This window comes from Notamacropus eugenii, chromosome 4 (genome assembly GCF_028372415.1).
Source record: "Notamacropus eugenii isolate mMacEug1 chromosome 4, mMacEug1.pri_v2, whole genome shotgun sequence".
Lineage (NCBI taxonomy): Eukaryota > Metazoa > Chordata > Mammalia > Diprotodontia > Macropodidae > Notamacropus > Notamacropus eugenii.
The window spans coordinates 82,272,569-82,296,373 of record NC_092875.1 but is presented as its reverse complement, the minus strand read 5'-3'; the positions used below and the strand labels follow the sequence as shown (position 1 = coordinate 82,296,373).

General features: G+C 41.7%; 1 protein-coding gene and 1 long non-coding RNA gene across 2 annotated transcripts in view; both read right to left on the bottom strand.

The window, feature by feature from the left end:
* The window catches only part of LOC140500197 (uncharacterized), a 66,382-nt gene extending 64,639 nt beyond the window's left edge, over window positions 1-1,743 (bottom strand). Inside the window, exons 1-2 of the mRNA XM_072602546.1 lie at window positions 1,405-1,743; window positions 808-1,113 (exon numbers count right to left, since the gene is read on the bottom strand). Coding sequence (XP_072458647.1) covers window positions 808-1,113; window positions 1,405-1,474 — 376 coding nt within the window. The 5' untranslated portion in view covers window positions 1,475-1,743. The remainder of the gene's footprint in view (window positions 1-807; window positions 1,114-1,404) is intronic.
* A 10,286-nt stretch (window positions 1,744-12,029) lies between these two features.
* LOC140500198 (uncharacterized) lies at window positions 12,030-18,348 on the bottom strand. The gene is made up of 3 exons (XR_011965637.1): window positions 18,031-18,348; window positions 16,376-16,440; window positions 12,030-12,450 (listed from the first exon to the last, which is right to left on the bottom strand). It is a non-coding gene; the product is annotated as an uncharacterized lncRNA (long non-coding RNA).
* Between the last annotated feature and the right edge of the window lie 5,457 nt (window positions 18,349-23,805).

Genomic DNA, 23,805 nt, shown 5'->3' with positions numbered 1-23,805 from the left:
GCGCTGATCTAAGAGACCCCAGATATAGAGGAAGAGACAGAAGGCCTGCAAGCAGAAGGTTTAAGAAATCTTCTTAGTAACTCCAGGTAGACGTTTTCCCTCGTGTAAACCAGTTACCTTATCTGTAAAATGGACATATACTTTATATTTGTACCTCCTACCTCACAAGGAATAGTGTAGGAAAGGCTTCTGAGCACAGGAAACAATCAATTCTTACTGGGTTCTTTCAAGCTAAAATTTGAGCTACCCAGGGGCAGAGACGGTTAGTTCTTCTGCCTCCTCAGGCTGTGAGGGTCCCCCAGAATGGAGTCTGGGCTTGTCTCTTCTAACTTGTCCCCACAATTGAACCAATCCAGGACCAGGTACATGACACAGAGGAGATGCTGTAACAGCAGAACTTCAGTCTGAATTCTACCTGTTCCCAGTCATTGATTGTTTTCACAGGAATCCTTACTGGAGTCCTGGCCCCAGAAAGTGTGGCTATCTGACACCCTGAGGAAGGGTGGATGGGGCCATGAGCTAAGACTACAGCAATGACTCGAATCATAAGAGTGTGGATGAACAGTGAAGTCTGGGAGAAAAGCCGTGCATCTTACTTTGCTACACCCATATAATCTATTTCTTCTCTTCTCTATACCACACACACACACACACACACACACACACAATCACACACAGACATACCACAGCACAGCACAGCACAATACAACACAACACAACACAGCATCTGGGAGTAGCAGCATCTGGGGCTCTAATCCCAGGTTTATGTCCAGACCTCTGTCTGGGCCTTAGCAGAGTGAGTGAGTCTGGCACAGTAGTATTTGCCTGAATCCTCCTTTCGTAACCGGTGCAAGGTCAGGGAGACAGTTTGGGCCCCATTGTCCCTGTTGATGGAAGCCCTGCCCTGAATTCTGGAGCTGTACTCTTTTTTATTGCCAGTTTGCGCACTGATGCTGGCCACAAGCTCCCTGTGGCTTGCAGTTCGGCTCCAGTGCCAAGACATGGCATAATCCTTGAAGTTAAAGCCAGAGGCCCTGCAGGTCAGGGTAACAGACTGGCCCTCTTGTGTCACCTTGCCTCCTGTCTCCACTAGCCGCACCTGGGCCCAGGAACCTGTAGAGAACATAACAAGGAGATTAAGACCTATACAAAGCCTTTGCAGGAAGGGGAGTTTAGGGGCCATGGCAAAGACATCTGGCTGCTAATTAGAGATCCCAGTCCCAACTCAAGTTGCCAGGGAGAAGAGGCCAAGCAACTAGGAGAAGCTACATTTCAAGGCCCCTATGATCAATGAAGAGATAATGGAGAGGACATAAGGATAGAGGTATCCAGAAGCTGATTAGAACCTCAGACCCACAAAGAGGGTAAGGAAGAGGAGAGAAGCAGTGTGGATGGGACATATACCTGGGAGAATGGAGAGGAGCAGCCCCAAAGAGTAGAACCTGGCAAGAGTGGTGAGGGTCCTGGCAGACATGCTGCTGAGCCTGGCAGGATTCTCTAGACAGAATGGCACCAACAACTGTGGTCCAGGGTGAGTGATGTCTGCATAGATATGAGCTCTGCCCAGAAGGAAGTGTTTTTAAGAGGCAGCTGAGGTTAGTGGGGTCTGCCCATCCCCCAAGCTGTGGTGGTTAGCAAGGGGTGGAGCATGAGGCAGACAGATGCAAGTCTGGGCAGGACAAAGGAGTTAACACACAATAACTGTGACTGCAGGGCCAGTTTGTAGCCCTACTGGCATTCAAAAAAATCACCTTTAGTTTTCATGTGGGGTTGGCAGCAAGTGTCCTGAAGTATGGGGGTGCTTGGGACATAGCTCAGCATCTTGAGGTGAACACCATAACTATGCAGTCTAAGTCAGCATAGGTTAGAAGGTAGTTCTAGCATTTTCCTTCTTAGATGTCCTTGCTTCACCTGCATTTCAGCCATCTCTCTTTCTCTGCATTCCAAGACCCTGAGGAAACCAAATTCTTGGGCACTACATCTGTGCAGGGTCCAGAAAGGGATTATTATTACCACAGGCCCAATGGCTGTTGTGGATTCTCAGGTACCCATGTTCCAGATGACACGTCCAGACTACGTTAGGCATGGAGAGGTGGGAGAGCTCATTGTTCTCTGAGGCAGTCACAGTGGAATGAGTGAGCTGGAATGGTTCGTAGAATGCTAGGCTCAGAAATTTAGAGCAGCCAACTGGTGCAGGAACTTGGACCTGTAGTCAGGAAAACTTGTGTTCAGATTCAGCCTCAGGCACTTACTAGCTTTGTGACTCCAGACAAGTCACTTTTGTCTGTTTCAGTTTCCTCCTGTAAAGTGAGGATGATAATAACACCTATCTCCCAAAAGAATTGAAATCGTCAAAACCCTATGTCACTGTTTGCTATTATTGCTATTATTAGAGCTAAAAGGGACCCCAGAGGCCATCTAGTCCAACCCATCCATTTTACGGGTGAAGAACCTGAGGCAGAGTGAAGTTAAGTGATGCCCAAGGTAAACAGATAATGTTGCCTAGTGAGTGAATAGCAAGTAGAACTCAGTGTCCTTATCCTGCCTGGAACAAGTCCTGGCAACATAACTCCCAGCAACTATCCTGTCCTTGTCTTGGGCAACTCTTAAATTGCCCAGCAGTTTGAGATCTGCATCAGTGGAGGGGTAAGTCTTCACAAAGTTCCCTATACACCAAGGAAATTTTAGGTCTTGACCCAAAACAAAAAATAAAACAAAAAATTTCCACAATTTTCAGTCTATAATTCTCTCTAATCAATGTTTGATCTCATTCCTCACAAGTATACCAAAGCTTTATACATCTCCTCTTGCCCTGACTTCAAGCCCAACCCCCGACTTGGAGCTAATTGTTTAGTTTCCTACTTCATGAAGAAGATTGAGGCCACCCCCAAAAATTTGTACTTTGTTTTTAAGGCATATTCATGTACATGTTGCAAATTCTGCTCCCCATTCCCTCCCCATAGATTTCTAGAGTGCAGGCATAGCTGCATTTTTATCTTTGCCTAGTGTCTAGCATAGTTCCTGACACATAGTAGGTATTTAATAAATACTTGTTCATCATTGGTCTGAGCAGATTAGGCCCTAGTCTGTCAGTGCTGTTGCAGACATGTGAACAGTGATTATGACCAAAAAAAACTCCAATTCTTAAATGATCAGTAAGTTGCACAGTGAAGAAGTAGCTTTAGCTTCAGAAATTCTTACTGTCATTTGGGAATAACTATTTAAGAATTGATTGGATGATTGGCTGGAGCAACATAAATTTTTCTACTCCCTGACATTTTTCAGAATCATGACCTACTCTCTCCTCCTTCCTTCTAGTGACAAAGTAATGATGCTGCTTCTCAAGTTCCTTCATCTGTGCCTTTGTCTCCATTTTTTCCATCCTCTTCTAGGTTTTTGCTTCAGGAATCATCCCTCCCTCTTTTTCATGCATCTTTAGTGTCTTTCTTTCTATTTGCTTCTTGCTATCTGTCCATAAACATGCTCATGTGTCTCCAATCCCCCTAAAAGTTTCCCTTGACTCTTCTCCCCCATTCTGTTATTGTCTCATGTGTCATCCTTTCCAAATTTCTTGAAAATTTTATGCTTGATTTTTCCAGGCCCTTTCACCAATTCTCTCTCCTCAACTCCTTAAAATTTAGCTTCTCTGCCTATCATTCTGCTGAAGCCCCTCTATTTCCAAGGCCACCAAAATTTCCTAACTAGCAAATTGAGTGGCCTTTTCGTTAAGACTCTAGCTTTAGCCACTCACTGCTGACCACCTGAGTACTCCTTCCTTCTGGATATTCTGAATTCTCTCTGCTGGATATTCTAGATATTCTCTCTTCCCTCGGTTTCATGGCTTCACATAGTTGACTACTTACCTCTCTAACCACTCTTCTACCTTCTTTGTAGGCTCTTTCCTGACCTTAGATGTGGGGTGATGGCAGAGGCTCTGACTCTTCCCTTTAACACCTCCACTCCATCCAACTCTTCCTCCCATCTTGATATAGCTCCATGTGGGCCCAGCACAAGAAGGATCCCTATCCCCACAGCTCCAGCTCAGGGCCAGCACCAAATCTTGTCCAACTTTCACCCTCCAGCTTCCTCAGATATGATAATTGTGGGGGAGGAGGTGTGAGCTATCTCAGCCACCCTACTCTCCCTAGTAAACTGAGAGGAAGGCTAGGTTTGGATATCAGAAATCAAGTGCCTTCAATAATTTTGTCTCTTGTTTCTTCATAGGAGTTCCCCATTTTCTCTTGGCCCTAGCCTATGGTGGAAGATGTCTCTGGTGCCTTGTATAATAGGAATTCTTGAGCTATGAGACCAGGTTTGGGCTGCATCTGACAGTGGCTGTGAGCTTCAACTTCAGACCCTCTGTCTTGGGGAAGAGAGAACTAAGGACAGCTTTGAAGGATAATACTCTTGTAGCCTAGTTTATCTGCATTGTTTACAATGAATGCTCCTGCCCTCGTGGTGGAAGGAAAGAAATAGTCTATTTTTTCTGAATCTTGGGCTCTCCTCACCCCAGTCCTTGATTTATGCAGAGAAGTCAGGGAATGATGGACTGTGCCTCAAACTAGCTAGATTTGGGCCTTTATTGGAGATCCACGGGAAGGACAGAGGAGAGTGAAGGGATCAGTCAACCTTTCTCACTCCACCCGAAGTTTGCATAAATTTGATTGTTTCTGTTATGGCTCAGATACTATCTTTGATGATGTTGCTAATGCCCTGGGCCCCTTGACTCTGTCATTGTGATTCCTCAAACGTTGTGAATTAATAAAGGGGAAATCTGTTGGATCAATACCTGCCTATCTATTTGACTTTACTGTTACAACAATATTCCCAGTGTTCTGTGACACCACCATTCATCTAGTTTCCCATGCTTGATACTTTACTGTTGTCTTTGACCCTCTTGTCTCCCACATTACTTATATCCTATCATTTGCCAAATCCTTATGAATTCTACCTCCATAGCATCTCTCATGATGCCCAATTTTATATTTCCATTTCCATCACTACAGTATCAACTCAGTAGAGTGAAAACTCCTTGAGGACAGAATCATTGGGTTTTTTTTCATATTTTTTGTCTGCCTATCACAGTTCATTGGCAAATTAAGTACTTAAGAAATCATATATTCAGTACCTAAAAAAGTGTTTAATACTCATTTGGTGAACTGAATTGAATTCAATCATCACTGCTATCTTTGTGGACTATTGAAATAACCTCTTAACAGATCTTCCCACCTCCACCCTCTCCTCTGTCCCTTCTATGCTACATACCACTGCCTGATATCTTCCTTATGTCCAAAATGGAATTCATAACCTTTCTTCCTGAATCTGGTCCTTATTGAGCCTTCCAAGTTTGTAACTTTGGAGATATCATTAACTCTTCCCTCTCTTTCATTCCTCATATTTGAGTAGTTAGTTACCAAATCCTGTCAATTTGCACAGTATCTCTCATACCCCTTTCTTCTGTTCCACACAGACTGTCAACATCCTAACTTACATGGTTATTCCCAATGACTAAAACCGTTGCAATAATCTTTCCACCTCTCTTCTAATCTACCCTATGACTGTCAGGATAATCTTTGGGGATAGACCTGGTAATGTCACCTTTCCATTCAAAAATATTCAGAGACTTCTAGTTGCCTGCTGAGTACTATTCGAATTACTCCACTTAACATTCAAGACCATCCACAATCTGATATTATTTTCCCCTTTCTCCCTGTCCAACCTTGTCTTATATTACTTACCAATTCATATGCTGCATTCTAGCCAAACTACACAGCTCTCTGCCTAGAACATGCATAGTGAGTTCACATTCTCATGCCTTTAAGGCTATTTACTCTGCTTGTAAAGCACATGCTACAACAGCTTCCTACTGTGAAGATCTGACATGTTTGCTCTGTGCTGCATGAATTGTTAAGCCCCAAAGGGACACAAAAGTATGGACCTGAATACCCACAAGGAAAACTAACATAAAGAGCCTTTCTTGTGGGGTCTAGAGAAGTCTCAAGCTCTAGCGGGAATTCTAGTGGAATGCGGCATCTCTCTCTTTGGGGTCTTTATTTTCTCACACTTCCAGTGATCTAAACTGTCAGTGGCCATATTAGTGATCAAAAGGAAGCCAACTAGGCCATATCATCATCAGGCAGTGGCTTCACTAGTAGGTTCAGGGAGTTTGCACAGATCACAGGATCAGGAGGTGTAGGGAGGTGAATGCAGTGAGCTAAGAAACCACCTATCACTATGGTCTTTTAGCTTGATTATGCCTGATAATGGAGAGAGACAGAGAAAAGGGCAGAGTAGAGAAGGGGAAATGGAATTCACTTGGGGCTGCTCTTTAGAATCTCTGTCTTAAACTATATAGCATCACTTTCTATTTGTTTTAGTAAACATATTTAACCTAGATGTAGATAAAATACTCCTAGTTGGGTTCATGCTAAGGACTGAAAAATAGACCAATCACCAAATAAGATACAGTATAAATAAATTATGAAAATAATGGAAATTCAAGCATGTTAATAGGTTAGCTATAAATCTGGGAAGGAAATAAGAAGAAAGTGTTGGGAGAGACATGGATACTACTAGGAATGACTGGTCCATATGATAATGAAAAAGAGCTATTCTTATTCAGTATTAGAGCATCCCCTGGTGGCTTTCACAGGTAGAGTAACTCATGTAGCAAATTCAGATATATTTCTCCCCTTATTGCAAGGATTTGTCCAGAAAAAAAAAAAAAAAGAAAATATTAGCTCGGTCAATGACCACATATCATTATCTAAAAATTTAAGATATATCCTCTTGAGATAAAGACTGCTCCAGAAATCCAGAAATTAGAGACACCAACCTGCTTAGTGCTGTAGTGAGATACTGCAAGCTACCTACTTACACTGGAGGTTGTTAAAAGAATAAATGTGTACTAGGATTTTAGCTTATTTCATCTCATCAATCAATGCAGAGATTTCCTTTTCTCAAGACAGTACTGTTTTGTACTGGTGACTTGAGTAGGAATCTGCAGATCTGGTTAATCTTGCCTACATCCTAATTTCTAGATCACTTGGGGTTTGATGCCTATCACTTTAACAAGGACTGTCTCCTGGTTATTTAGATTGTCTAGCATTTATGAGGCACAGGGAATGGAATGTTAGACTTGGAGCTAGTAAAATCTAAGTTCTAATCCTGACTTAGACACTTACTAGGTGTATAACCTTAGGCAAATCACCTAAACTTTCTCTGATTATTTCCTCATCAGTAAAATGGGAATTATAATAGCACTTACCTCACAGGGTTGCCAAGGGGATCTTGTAAAATAATGTATGTGGGAATCATATGAAATAATAATCCTAAAATACTTTTTGCAAGCCTTGAAACACTAGATGATGATGATGATGATGATGATGATGATGATGATGATGATGATGATGATGATGATGAAAATGATGCAATAATCCATTAAGGTTGGTGGTCAACCACTGCCAGGTTTCAGCTAAATGGCCAGTGTCCAACCATCATGTGAATCCTGGGTATGGCTCCCAAGATGTTCACTCTTCCAAATCATCATAATTGTAGGAGAATCCTTTCCCACTTCACCATGTACTTCCCCCATTTCTTGGATCAGATCTCCCTGAATAATTGTATTCTGTGATCCTGTATCCAATAGTCCAGTAAACATTTGTTTTATATGCTCCCATCCTATTTCACCACAATCCTATCATAAGACCACCTGACAGGATGGGTAGAGACAAAGACTTGCCAAATTGGGAGACATTGGCTCTACCCTCAAGTTCTTTAAGTCTGTATTAAAAAGGATGGGGAGGATGGAGTGTGTTAGAAAGGACCCTACCATACCCAGGATGGCCTGCTTCCACAGGTTCTTTGATCTGCTTTTCTAAAGGAAAGACAACTTCAAAAAGATCAATAATCTTACTTTAATTAAACATATATAAGTTATTCACTAGTTCAGGGGAAAGGTGAGCACCCTGAATGTGAAGAAAACAAAAGCAGAGAAACATAGAGAAATTAGCAGAGATATCTGATCAATAGGGCTCCAAATGTCTAAACAAAGTAATAGATACATAATCTCTAGATTAGGGAGCACCAACATCTGGGTTCACATAGCCTGGTGGCTCCATAACAATGGCTACCTAGATCTGGCCAAATCACACAATAAAAGCCATTCTTCCCATGAGTGAACCCCAAATAAAATACCTACCTCCCTATATATAGTTTTCAACTAATAGGCCCAGAGCCAGAATGCATCATAACCTACATCACTCAGCATAGTTGTGAATTACCAGGGCTCAAAGAAGATTGATCCTTCAGATGTTTACAATTTAGCATGAGTCTAGGTAACTGAACTCCAGAAAGGAAAACAACAAAAATCCCACGTTTTTGAACTTACAGGGGGTGGGAGTACTTGGGCCTCCTTTCTGCCTGCCCTAAACCATGAGAACCTCCACACCAAGGTGCTGAATGTCTTGCCATCCATTTCTTACTTAGGAAGGAAGGCAACAAGCATTTATTAAGGGTCTTTTTTGTGCCAGGAACCACGCTAAGTGCTTTACCAGTATTATCTCATTTGATCCTCTTGACAAACCCAAGAAATCAAATTTGAGCTCAGTTCCTTGTGCCCCTGGGCCCTGAGTTGTGTCCACTGCTCCACCTAGCTGCTCCAAAGGAGCCTCAGATTTTAATAGCCAAATCTATAGTTCCCATAGGACATTCCTGGCTTGGCAGAGGGTCCTTTTGCCACATATCATGTCATCTTTAGGACTTGATGCCCTAAATCCATCTGAGCTAAGTTCCTTAGATTCACAAGCACCAAGTACTAAATCTCTCCAAGGGTGGCCACGAGTAAGGGCAGATGGAACCTCTGGAAAGAAGGCCCAAAGTCATTTCAGATATGCCAAGAAGTCCACCTGGGGTAGTTGGGTTGCTTTCAAAAATTATTTTGAGTGGCAGCCCTCATCAGGAGATCATTTCCCTGGCCTGGTTAAAATTCCCAGGGAAAGTCCCACTTTGGGAGCCATTGTAACTAGAGTGACTTATCTACCCACTGGAGCAGAATATATCCCTTTGCTGAGGCTCCATTTAGGTAATTAGCTGAACTTTAAAATAGCATCAAGGGCTTAGTGGTCAGGAATTTCAGGTGCTTCCACTTACTGTTAATAAGGTTAACTTAACAAATATCATTAGCCAGTGGCAAAAGCAGCCATTTGCAAAGTATATCCCAAGACCATGGAAGGAATGTGGTTTCTAACTGACCCAGTTCCTTGAAAGAATATTGCACTGATTTTGACTCTCATAGTACCTACCCCACCTTATAGGCTAGATTACTGATGACTACATGGGCTTCTTCCCTTAAGAAAAAGGAATTGTGAAAGGTCTGTATCCAAATTTCAAAACTGAACACCTAGTCCTCCAAATCAGAGGGTGTTTGGGGAGTTTTCATTGTCAATCAAAAAGTTTAAAAAAAAACTTATTAACATTGACTATATGCTTGGGACTGTATTAAATACCAAGAATACATGGAAAAGCCAAAACACAATGATTGCCTTCAAGAAGCTCACATTCTAAAGGAGAAGACAACATGCAAACAACTTTACTATATGCCATGTAAGTGGAAAGCAATTTCAGAGAGAAGACATTTACTAATGAGAGAGGGGTTAAGGAGGACAGAAAAAGACCTATTGAAGCAGGTGGTATTTGAGGTGAGTCTCAAAGAAAGCCAAGGAAGACAAGAGGTAAATGTGAGGAAAGACAGTATTCCAGAAATAGGGGACAATTGGTAAAAGGACATGGAGTAGCGAAGTGAGGTGAAGAGTATGAAGTCCATTGACTCTGGTCAATAGAATACACTTAGGGGAGTAAAGATAAAAAGACTGGAAATGTATGGAGTGGTTAGGTTTTCAAGGGTTTTAAATGCTAAAAGGAATATTTTATATTTTATCCTGAAGGCTAATAAGGAGCCACTGGGGTTTATTGAATTGGGAGATGGGAAGATCAGAGTTAGACATGCATATCCTGAAAATCACTTTGGCAGCAGAGTGGACTATAGATGGGACTTTCCAAGGGGCCCTACCATTGTCTGATTTCCCATCCACCACACACTATTTGTAGATCTTACCTTCTATATCCTATCCCCAAACTCAGCTCTAGAAAATCCAGCTTCCAGAGGGGTTAAGCAGGGGTCACCCAGACTACAGGCAGTCCAGAGCAAGCTCCTGTCACCCTTTCCTCCTTTATATCCTAGCAAAGTCAGGCTATTTCAGGGAGAAGGCATGAACAAGGAGGAGGTTGGCATTTCCATATCCCCAGCATCTCACTCCCCACCCTCATTGTCACTTCCAGCACCTCATGCCAATTAAGGCAGCATGGCAGCCTCATTATGATCTCATCATCATGGTTGGTTGATACCCAGACTCAAGTTTTACAAGTTTCACCCCCATGACAATTAGCTCAGGAAAGATGATGAGTCAGTTTTATGACCCAGACTCCTCTAATATCATCTCACTTATTGAGTTTAATCCCTGAACACTTCTTTGTTCATATGTGGGTTTTTGTTGTTGTTGTCTCACACTTGTGGACCAAGGGGCCTGTTCTTGGCTTCTGGTCTTCAAAACCATGTCCCAGCAATGCCTTCCCTTAGCACCTGGGGCCTCCTCACCCTACCATATCCTAATGTGCCTGTAATCTTTTCAGCCTGGGATATGTCTCTGTGGGGCCCACCCTCTTTTCCCCTTGGTGAATTCCTCTTGTATGTTCCATTTTGTGGAGGGACTCAGGCTAGCCTTTATTCTCCCTTGGGTGTTCCTGACTTCTGTCCTTCAAAACCTTTCCCTTTAATGTCTTCGTCCTTTCCTTTCCCTCCTTTAGCTCTTTTTTGAATGTTATTTTCTCCCATTAGAACGTAAACTCCTTCAGGGAAGGTACTGTCTTTCTTTCATGCTCATATTTGTATCTCTAGAGCTCCCTATGGTTCCTGGCACATACTAACCATTTAATAAATGCTTGTTTCTTTTCTTCCAAGAGAGTGTCAGCATTTGAGGCTAAGTTTAACTCCCAGATGCCCAAATCATTCCCTTGTTATTTTCTCCTGCAGCTTGAGGGATTGTACTACCCATTCTCATTCTTGACCATCTGCCCTTATCTTCCACTAGGGTTTCTCTCTGCCTGGACCCCCTTGGGCCTCCTGGATTCCTTCTAGAAGTGTGTACTCCCTGGGCCCTCCTTCTGTTTCCTGTTACCAGGGAAACAGTGGTTCATACAATACTAACATTTGATCTTTCAGGGTACAGAAGACTCTGAATAGACTCAGCTGCTTCTCAGAGGAAGTCTAGGTTTTGGACCATGTCCTAAAAATTCCTTATACCCCTTACCTCAGGAATATTTTGGGGAGAGGGATTAAACATAGATAGCTTTAGGGTCTCAAGGAGATCTTGCACTAGGAAATTCCTCCCTACATTTGAACTTCCTTGTGCTTTCTTCCTCCACTATAGGAACGCAGGATGATGATCTCCCCAGGGATATAATAAGAGAAGGTAGGCACTAGAAGATGATGTGGCTGATTTTTCCCCCAGGGGTCCCCAGCCTTCAGAGTCTGACTTCTGTCACTGTACACAGCCCCTACTGACTCCAAGCAGCCCACATGGCCATAATCCCATGAACATGAACTGGAGGTTGAAAGCTGGTTATACCCCCCAAAATAAGCCTCATATAGGAAACGGGTATTAATGGAAACTGTTGCTACTCCCCAAGCTAAGGAAACCTGGGGAAACTGGGCTATGAATATCTGCTCTCTCTCCCTGTCACCAGTCCCACTTAAATTTCCTGAACTCCAAAGAAAGGAATACCTTGATGATTTCAGAGTATACACACCAAGGACTGACTACTATGAATCCCAGGGAGGGGACTGAAAGTGACTGGGGTCACTGGGATCATTCTGGAGCTCAAATGGTCATGTCAGGGTCCAAATGGTGGTTCCCAGAACTTTGTTGCCCAGGTTTCTAGAGAAGCAAAGCTCAGAATTCAAGTCAAGGAGTCAGAGACAAAACTTTCATTCATTCCCCTTTTCCACCCACAGAAGGGACATCATAGGGACAGAAAGTATAACAGTCAAGAAAGGAAACTTAGGAAAAAAAGAAGAATCTAAAGGAATGAGGACAGAGAAGACTATGAAATGCCTAGGGGAAGAGGCATATGATTGTGAAGTTATGGTGGGGGAGATGAAGGGATAGGGAGGAGACTGAGAAAAAGGAGGCTGAATATGGATGAGGTTTGAGGAGGACAGATAGATGGAACTCTGAGGGAGCAGATAATAGAAAAAGATTAATGGGATGATTTTATACAATGGAAGGAACATCAAAAGACCAAGACCATAGTGGTAAACAGGATGTTGAAAGCCACAGTCTTCATCAATAGCAGCCTCAAGCTCAGCAGTCCCAGGAGCACTTGGTTCCCCTGCTAAAAGGGAGAAAGGTTAAGGTCATGGGAGAAAAATATATTTGGGCTTAATTAGAAATCAATGATGAGACCCTACTATCTGAGAAAATAAGCCCACATTGTGAGCTGTCTCTAGAGAAAGGGGTATTACACACATGCTGGGTATTTACAAACACTTTTCCCCAGCATGGCATACCATGGCATGCTTTAAGTGTTGCTTTATTATATGCACCCTTAGTTTTGAGCTATCAAACACACTGAACCAAGAGACATCTTAGAATCTGAGTCCAAAGGAAATCACACCCTGAACAATGACTTATCCCAGGCACTGAGCTTATCTCATACTCTGAGCAATGGGTTATCACACACATTGAGCTTGAAGATATCAAATACTTTGGCCACTTGGTTATTCCAATGTTTTGTTCTGTATTATCACAAATACTGAATATCAGTTACTGTACACTTTTCCCAAGTGATCACACATTCCAGTTCCTGGGTTATTACACACCCTGAGTTGGAGACTCTCACAGACTCTAAAATTTGACTTCTTGTACTTCTCAGCCCCTTAGAAACTATCACAGGTTCTGAGCCTTAGCTTTCTTCATTATTTCGCTCACCTGTTTGTTGAGCTCACATTTATTAAAAATGTCACCAAGTATTATATTGTGTATTCAGGGAGATAGAATGTTTTGATGCTACACAGTACTTGCCCTTAGAAAGCTGACAGTTTATAAGGGGTATAAGGCACAAACACAGATAACTGTAGTATACTAAATTACACAAATACTTTAGAGAATTAGAAAACAATCTTCTGTTCGAGGGAGGAAAATCACTATGGAACAGGGGCTTCCAGGAAGAATTAATGGACAAGGTAGAATTTGAATTTGATTTAAAAGGATGGACTAGAATACAATAAACCAAGAGGCAGATATTGAGAAGTGATTGAAGACATATGGAAAAGTCTAAGGAAATGTAAGGAAGCAAATAGGGACATGATATGTTCAGTAGGCCAGACTGATGAGAGCCTAGAGTATATGAAGGAGAGTAAAATGATATCAGGGTACCATCAGATGGTGAAGGGCCTTGAATGTCAAACAACAGAATTTGGACACTATGTGGGACATGAAAGGAAGCCACTAAAGATTTCTGAATGGAGAAATAAATCAACTATTTTTGTAATATTCCATACATATGAAAGACTATTCTGATGATTATATTGTGATGTGGAGGAGAGGAAAAGTTGGGAACACGTATCAGGAGATCATCTCATCACTCCAGGAAAATGATAATTGGTATCTTTACTAAAAATAAGTCATTAAGTAAAAAGGGATGGAGAAGCAGTAAAAGATGTGGTAGAAGCAAAATTAGTACAATTTTGTGACAAATAAGATGTAAGACTAAATATACTGAAAGAATCTACAGTCACACCAAGGGTTGTTGTGTTTGTCCTTTGCTTCCAAAGAAGACCATGCCATCAGAGGAATGATGACATGACTTGCACTTGACTTTGTTTGGAGTGAGCGAGGGCTGTGCAAGGTCACCAGCCTCACTTTTCCTCCAGAGTCATCTGAATCCAGTGACCTGACATTCCTCAGAAAGACTGAAGATGACCCCAAGGATACAACATAAGAGAAGGGGCGACCTGAGTAGCAGCAGCATGAGGGGAAATCTTGTAAAAAAATGGGAGAAAAGAGAACAAACTCCATTTTAGACATGTTAATTTGAGGTTTATGCAAGTGGACATTTTCTGAAGATAGTGAAGTGGATTTGGAACTCATAAGAGAGGTAGAGACCTGGAGATAAGATTTGTGAGTCATCAGGAAAATCTTGGTAGTGGAGCCAGGGATTGAAGGAAATTGACAAAGGAAGGAGAAGAGAAAAAAGCCCAGGAGTGGTCCTTAAGGAGTACTGACACTAAAGAGGGTCCAGAGAGGGAGATAGAGAAGGAGCAGTTGGAACGGAGAGTGAAAAATGAAGATAATGAATTGTCTCTGGAGGGCAGTGGAGGAGGTATTCAATGATGGCTGATAATCGGCATAAAAAGTTGCAGAGAGGTCAAAGGAGAATGGAAACCAAAAGGGGCCTCCGGATTTTGTGGTTAGGAAGTCACTGAGAGAACTCACTATACAGAGGGGAGGAGTGTGAAAAACAGAGGGGAGAGCTTGAGGAGAAAGTAACTGGACAGTGATGACAACTCTCCGAATTTTAGCAGTGAGGGGAAGAGGAGTGTTGCCATGTAAGTACGTGGTAATTAAGGTAAAGGGGTTTAGGAAGAGCCAAGTTCATCATCAGAGGTAAGGAGCTAGGAGTACAGGAGACATTAGAAATGCAGCAAGGCCCTAGAGGAGGCAGGAGAAGACGGGCTCAATGGCAGAGACTGCACTAGGGATTGCTCAAGGTCAGAGTGATGAATTAGAAAGAGTGCTAGACTTAAGAGTCAAGAAAGACTATTATGAAGCATTCTTTTTGGGTCTCCCTGCCCCAGGTTTTTCACCACTCGAGCTTATTCTCAACAACCACCAAAATGACTTTCCTGAAATGAAGAGTCAACTGCAAGCTAGAATCCAGCCTCTGACATTTACCAACCACGTGTTGTTGTGTTTTAGTTATCTCAGTTTGTGACCCCATTTGGGGTTTTCCTGGCAAGGGTACAGGAGTGGTTTGCCACTTCCTTCTCAAGTACATCCATTTTGTCAGGCAATGAGAAGTTAAATGACTTGCCCAGCATCACAGGGCTAGGAAGTATCTGAGGATGGATTTGAACTCAGGCCTTCCTGATTCTAGGCCCAGTACTCTAGAGGTCCACTAAGCCCTTGGCTGCCCTTTTTATCAACTGTATAATTATGGACAAATCAATAAATCTCTCTGAAGCTCAGTTTTCTCATTTATAAGAAGGGGGAGGAGGCAATACCACTGATACCTCCTTCACAGGGCACTTATGAGACTCAAACAAAATGGTGCATGTAAAGTCATTTGTAGACCTTAAAGTGCTGAACACATGTTGGCAAACATTATTCTTTGGTCAGAGGGTGGGAGTGTATGATGAAGCTAAAAAGGCATGAGCGTGAGAGTGAGGACCAAGAGGGAGACCACCCCTATAGGAGGGCCTCAGGCTCCTTAGGGAAGTAGAATGCTGAGATGTCTCCCAAAGCTACAAGAGTTGTGGACTGATAAGAGGGTACAGGAGAAAAATAAGTTTGCAAATACTACTATAGGGAATAAAGCTAGAGTTGGTGTCAGGATTTGTTTTATTGGTAGAAGGCAATCCTGGGTGCAACTCCCTCCATCAATGCAGGTTGGTGTTTTTCCTGCAAATGATCATGTTAGAGATCAGCCTGGAACAACAGTGTGCCCAGGGGTACACAGACAATATATATTAGGGGCGGGATTCAAACCTGGGTTTTCCTAACTTGAAGGTCTGCTCACTATTGTATTGACAAAAGAAAAGTTAAAAACATAAATTCAGAGTGAGGACCCAGCTTAAATGCTATAGCATAAATCTGTAATGAATGAAGTTAGTTCAAGTTAAGTATTTCCTCCACTGAGACTCAGCGTCCCCAAAACCAGGAGCAGACAAGGTGGGAACTACCAAGGGATGAAAGCAGCTAAGAAACTGAGGAAGAATAGAAGTGAGCTAGTCCCCACCCTGAGCCCTGGATGGGTATGTTCCCTGAAGTTTGGATCTTCACGCAGTCTAAAGGTCTAGGTCATCACTCCCTTCAATCCCTGAGCCATAACTTGCACTGAGCCCTTCTGCACATGCTCTGAGCCCTGAGCTATCCCTTAACTAGGCTGTTTGTATCATTCTCTGTGTTGGTCATGGCCATGAGGAACCATGGGGCATCACATTATCAGAGTGGGAGACACAGAGACTGTCACAATGGTAGAACTGTCTCCCTTCTAATCATATTACTTAAACTAAATCTCATTATTTCTGTCTTTTCACCTTAAACCCACCTGGGAGTTACTGGTCATGGCAGAATGGTTCCAGCTGAGGGGTGATCTCAGTGTCTGAAGGCAAAAACATATACAATTAGTCACAGCCTTTGGATTGAGTGTGCCCAGGTCTTTCCTTCTCAGCTCAGGATTTTCCTTTATAGGACAGAACACCCTTCAACAGCCAGGTTTCCCCTTAATCTCTCCCAGAAATCACATCCCCTATTTGTGGATTCCTCCTCCCACTCCCAGTCAGGAAACACTGGTCTGGAAGAGCCCTTTCTACCCAAGGATCTTTAGTCCCAGTCCAGGCCTCTGCTCCCCAACCAGGGACCTCCTCTTCACTTTACTACATTTCCCCCCACTTCCTGTTTCTGCCCCTCAGTTATCTGGAAAACATTTCTAAAGGACAAGACATCCTTTGTTGGAACCACTCCCCATGCCCAGGCAGGCACTGGTAGGACACAAGGATAGCTTTCCCAGGGTGATACACTGAGCAGGTTACTGAGTCACTCCCACTAACCCTGCCAATCTGGATGGCACTGAAGGTGCCATGGGCTGTAAGAGCCACAGGGAGGGCTGGGAAAAGACTGAAGCCCGAAGGGAGACCAGGGACACATTGAGTGTTTTGGGGTAGAAGTCACTGACCAGGCAGACCACAGCGTCCTGACTTCTCACCAGGTGGGTGACCAATAGGCCTAAGACCCTGCAATCAAACCATGACTTCCTGTCACTTAGCTGGCCCCTACAGAGCACCCAGCCACCCTGCAACCCAGATACAAGTATAAGAACACATATATAAGAGTAAAAAGCAAACTTCACCCACTTCCTGGCCCCCTCTAAGACCAGACCTGGCCCCATGTGTGGGGAGCAAACATATGAAACCAAATAACACTGAAAAACAAACTTCATCTTTGGTTCCCACTGCTTTCTCACCTGAACCCCATGTGTAGCAAATAAGTTCATGAGACCAAATAACTGTGAAAACTGGAGCTCAGTCTCAGGTCCCTGCCCCAGCCCAAGTCTGGCTCTCACATTCCCACCTCACATGCCTATACTGCCCCTAGACCACAGCCCCTTTTCTCCCTAACAACTTCCCCCCACTCCTGACTCCCACTGGGGCTGACAGATCTCTGGGCTTCACATCTGGGTATCCTAAGTCCATTAGCCTTATTATACTGGGAACTCAAAATTCTCCATTAACCTACCATAGACAATCCCCAGGGATTACTGTCCAACGTGAGTGTGCTAGCTGTACATGATCACACAGCACACTGTGGTAGAGAGAAGGGTCTGAGAAATGAAGTACCTTGGTTCTAGTCTGGGCACCAGAAACTATGTGAACTAGGACCAGGTCTGGTTGGGAACCACTGAGGAAGGAGAGCAACTAAGAAGGCCAGGGAGAATAGAAATGAGCTACTGCCCACCCTGAACGCTGGACTGGCAAGTTCTCTGAACTTTGTATCTAGGTCGTCACTCCCTCCAATCCCTGAGCCATTACTTACAGTGAGCCGTTATGCACATGCTCTGAGCCCTGAGCTATCACATACCTAGTCTGTTTATATCATGCTTTATAACATGGCCATGAGGAACCCTGGGGCATCACATTATCAGAGTGGGAGACATGGAGACTATCAGACTAAAACAGACAGAAGTGGTACTCACCAGGGTCCACAGCCACATTTGTCCCAGAAGCAAACATCAACCTGTCTGTATCACCTCCATCCCCACCCTTCTAATGCAACGATAGTCTCCAAGACTAAGGTCCTTAATCTGGAGAGAAATATGACAGCTGGTGTCCTCCCTGACAGAGGTGATGTGGCCCTCCGGATTCTGACAATGTGCTATCAAGGCTGGTCAGTCACAATGGGGCATGTCCAGGGGACCAAAGGTACTAGCCTAGTCTTCCTGCATTAAACTGAAAGCCAGATGCTTGGCACTTGAGGCTCATTTTTCTTCCAGCCAGGTGTGGGCCTCCCCCTGACTCTTTCAGCAGTATCTCATCTCTTGTATAGGAAAAGGGTGATGGGGGCAGAGTAAGGAGGAACAATTATCTATCCCTCCTAGGAGTGCACATCTTGTGTCCTTATGTCTCCTAAATATCATTCTGTCCTAAATCGTTCTCCCCTCCTCCTGGACTTTAGATACCAAAGTCAGGGACCATTTTTCTTTAGTTATATCATAAGGAAAGAAATGGAAGATAGGAGTCCCATAGCTACAGGAAAGGGCAGCATGGTCATTGACAAGGTTCAGGAGTTCCCAGGAATTAAGTCTTTCTTGAGGTTGTCAGGGCAGGGGGGGAAGGGAAGAAGAGGGGAAAGGGAGGGGAAGGTCCCTGGGTCTAACAGTTTCTCAGGTTTGGGGAATTTCTTGGAATTGAAAGGTTAAGTTCCTAGGATCAGAAAAGGGCAAAATCAATACTTTTGGGTTCTTAGGTTTGGAATTCAAAGGTTTGAAGACTCACTAGTGCTGGGGATTCCTGGAGTCAGGAGTGGAATATCCTAGTGAAGCTGTGTACTGATACAACCATTCTAAAGAGCAATTTGGAGCTACGCCTAAAGGGCTATAAAATCGTGTATTCCCTTGGAAAACAATGCCACTACTAGGTCTGTACCTCAAAGAGATAAAAAGCAAAAAGTAAAAGGCCTTATAGGTACAAAAAATATTTATAGCAAGTCTTTTTGTGGTAGCAAAGAACTGAAAATTGAGGGGATGGCTGAACAAGGTCTTGTATATGATTGCGATGATTCTTGCATATGATAAAGTACTATTGTACTTTTAAAAATGGTGAGCAGGAAAAATGTGGAAAGACTTACGTGAATTGATATGAAACTAAATGAGCAAAACAAGGAGAACATTGTACACAGTAATGGCCATATTGTATGACGATCTACTATGAATAACTTAGCTATTCTCAGATATACAATGATCCAAGACAGTTCTTAGGACTTAAGATGAATGATGCTGTCCAACTTCAGAGAAAGATTGGTAGAGTCTGCATGCAGATCAAAGATTTTCTTTTTACTTTATTTTTCATGATATTGGGGGAGGGGTTTCTTTCACAGAATGACTTGCATAGAAATATGTTTTGCATGATTATACATGTATAACCTGTGGCAAATTTCTTGCCTTCTCAATGAAGTGAGGGGAGGAAAGGGAGGGAGAAAATTTTAATTCAAATTTCAAACAAAAAGAATGCCAAAATTGTTTTTACATGTAATTGGGAAAATAAAGTATTAAAATTAAAAAATATAGTGAAGTTATGAACTCATCTCTTCAAAGGGGCAACGTTTGCTCTTAGGATTTGGGATGGCTAATACTTAATTTGAGTCAATACAAGAGTCTTTCGAGTTTATTGAAATATCATTTCTTTTTCGTTTTTTAAATTTATTTTATACTTAAATACTAAAACTTAAATATACAATAAGAAAAGAAAAAGAAACATATTATAATCTTGAAGATTGAAACTTAAATACAAAATAATAAAAAAGTTTTGCCATGTGTAAAGCAGAACATAAGAGGATTATAAATATACAGCAATAAATTTCCATTTCAAGAAAGTGTATAAAATAAATACTATGCATTGTCTTCAGAGGTGTCTATCTTTGCTTTCTTCTTAGTTTTCTTTTGTTCTCTGCTACGTACTTTTTACTTTGTTCTTTTTCCCCCTTACCACTCCCTCCCAAGGAGGCTGCAACTAAACATGGAGATACGCACGTGTGTGTATGCATACACACATACATATATACACATATACAAAAGATATAGATACAAATACATACACTTACATATGCTTAGATATCTATAATCATATTCATATGTAGACAAATGCATTCATATACATCTATGTAAGACCAAACTATACTTTTTTGTCCCCCATTTCTCTGAGGGTGCATAACTTCTTCCTTCATAAACCTGAGTCTTTTCGTATTTTTCCAAGTCCACCAACTCATCATTTCCTATTCCACAGCAATATTCCAACCTTATACGGTCTAGTTATTTTAAACAGTTCAAACCAAAATTGATGAATATAACTGACACATAGTGTATTTTCACAGTGTTTTTTCTTTTGATTTAATCTGTTTTAGCGTTAATTTAGTCTGAAATTATGATTACCATCCTTGATCTTTACTTTATGTTCTTGTGTATCTCTGATTTCCTATCCCTCTTGACTCCTCTAGTTTTCTTCTACTCACTACCTTGACCTCCTATTACTTAAATTACCCCTCCTCCAAGGAGCCCTCTCTTATCCTCCCACTCCCCTAAATCTGAACACCCTTCTATATCCTTCTTGTCCTATTCCCTCACCTAACTTTTAAAAATCCCTTATGCTCTCCCCACTTCCTGTCTCCTTAATCTTTTACTTCTTTCTGAACTTAGAAGACTTTTATACTCTTCTAGAGGTAAAGGTATTGTTCCCTCTTAAACCCATTCTCAACGAAAGTAGAGTTCCAGAACTAACAGCCCTTCTTCTCCATCTAATTCCTCTGTGTCATTTCTTTCTCTCACACCTCATTTGTATAAAATAATTACTCTTTTACCTGTTTGTAAATGGTTTTACTTTTTAAAACAATATCATATTTCGGTCTATCTCAATCTTTCTTATGAACTACCCAATTACAAATAATAATCAGACATAAATTTTACATTTTCTTATATAAAAGGTAAACAGTCCATCCTTATTAAATCCCTTGTAATTAATCTTTGATACATACCTTAAATTTCTTTTTGCTCTTATAGGTCAAATCTTCTATTAAGTTCAGGTTTATTTGCTTTTTAAACAAAATCCTGAAAGTCTAACAATTCATTAAATATTAATTTTTTCGTGTAGGATTATGCTTAACTTTGCTGGGTTTGAAATATTATTTATTATAATAATCATATTCTAAACTGTAATGTGAGCATGTTTTTCATGGTGAAATTGAGAGGAAAGAAAAAACTTTAATGAGGAAATGAGGCACAAACCATCTTTGGAGATTTTCCTTGAGTTCATGGTGGGAATCCAAAATACAGGCTAATGTGAGAGAGAATTACAAAATACTATGAATTAATTGTTGTTTTTGTTTGTCCTTTGTTCTCAAAGAACACCAATGACATCACAAGGGTGATGTTTTGACTTGCACATGAATTGAATATGGATGAGGCAGAGCTGTGCAAGCTTGTCAGCCTCACTCTCTCCTCCTGGGTCATCCAAGTCCAAAGGCAAGATAAAGGTCAAGATGACTGGTGATGACCAAGGATGCAAGTGGGTGAACTTGGCATTTCTAATTACATATGCACACATACATACACATATGCACATACATATGTATGCATATATGTAATATATTATATTCTATATAATTTTATATTTTAAAACTTAGACTAAACTAAAAGGAACCTTGGCCAAGGTGGGTATAGTGATGGAAATGTGCTTCTGCCCATAGGACAATTTCCTGATCTATCGTATATAGAGCTATAGCATCAACCTCTCAAAAGGGTAGACTATATAACTATTTAATAAAGAGGAGCCTCTTTGATTGCCTGCATAGCCAGATGTGCTGCATTTAAAAAGTACTATTTAACTATAACCTGTCCGTTCTCATTGTTTGACTTCTTCCTACCTGGTGGCCTTCCAAGGAGAGAAGAAAATGATAAGAGTAGAGGCTTCAGGCCTTTCCTATATGAGACCAGCACATAATCCATGAGTATGGGCCTCAGTTTTTTGCCTTGCTATTTATTATTTCATTGTAAGTGAAAGAGATCGGGGATGGAGGTCTAAGAGTAGAGCATGAGCTCAGGTTTGTAATAGCCCAGTGATAATACTCGAAGAACTGAGAAGCACCTGTTGGAATCCATCACCTCAGGAAGAGAGACAGGATCCTGTCCAATAACTATGCAGCAATTGACTCCATTAGGACTAAAGCTATTTTGAAACAGTATGAAGTCTGAGCTCATCCTCTGCAGACCTAAAGAGTAGAGGGGGTGAGATGGCAAGGAGAATCAAGATACTTTCCCAGTTTCCTCAGCCTCCTCTCCCCTCTGACTGGAAGGCTGGAGGGTGGAGCACTAAACTCCTCCCAAAGCTTTCCTTTAGAGAGGACTGAATCTGAACCCTCCAGATAACTTTCCACTTTACATATGCATCTCTACTTGATCTGAACACAAGGAATATGATGTGCCAGGTACTCCCTGGTCAATCCCACCCAAGTTTTTCCATTTTCTTTTGTATGCTATCTTTGTCCAATAGATCATAAGTTCTTTGAGGGCAGGAACACCCAGATTTAATGTCCCAGGCCAGAACTCACATATAATGGTAAGAGCATCAGACTTGGAATCAGGAAAACCTAGATTAGAACTAGAAGACACCATAGAGGTCTTCTGGTTCAACTCTCTCATTTTAAAAATTAGAAAATTTGATTCAAAACAAGGTTAAATGAGTTGCCCAGAGTCCCACAGGGGAATGTGCTGGAGTCAGCTGATAGAGAGTATACTTGTAAATTTTCAGCGTGAGCATTTACACTCTGGAAATTGCCAAATGGTACAAATCAGGACTTGATTTGTCTAGAATTTTAAAAGTTATGGAGAAAATGTTAAGAATATAGAGCAAACTGAAAAGTTTATCTTGTATTTTCAGACAACTAGTTGTTAGACATTTATCATCACAACTGTGGTCACCTAGCAATTAAGTGTCTAAAGCACAATCAAACCCCGGTCTTCCTGACAGCAAGTCCAATGCTCTATCTATTACATCATATAGTTTCTCCCAAAGATTACAAAGATCACATAGATCAGTATCCCCAGTTAAAGAGATGGTATTTTAATCTCATTAGGATTAGCTGCGAACTCTTTTTTGAAAGCACTTAATCCCTCCACAAGGTGGCTCCAATCTAACTTTCCATGTTGATTATACATTACTCCTTTTCATGTACTTTATGCTCCAATCAAACCCACTGACTTACTGTTCCCCATACATAACATTCCATCTTACTCCTCTCCTTTTCCCCCTGTGATTTTACACTGAAGAGTTCCCATTTCTGGAATGCCCTCCCTCCTCACCATCACCTCTTGGAATCCCTAGCTCTTTTTAATACTTAACTCAAGAGACACTTCCTTCAAGTGGCCTTTCTTAATTCTCTCAGGTTTTGTGGGTTTTATGCCCCTACCCAATCACTTTTACTTTTCTTTTTTTTTTATATGATCCTATATTAATCCAAGAGCTCATTGTATACACTTAATAAAAAGTAAGTTCTTTTAGGTAAAAACTGTCTTATATTTTATGCTTATGCTTGTAGCACCTAGGACAGTTCCCAACATGTTTTGTTGCTTTTGAGTTGCTTCAGGCATATCTGACACTTTGAAACTTTATTTGGGTTTTCTTGGCAAAGATACAGGAGTAGTTTGCTATTTCCTTCTCCAATTCATTTTACAGATGAGGAAACTGGGGAAAAGAGGGTTAAG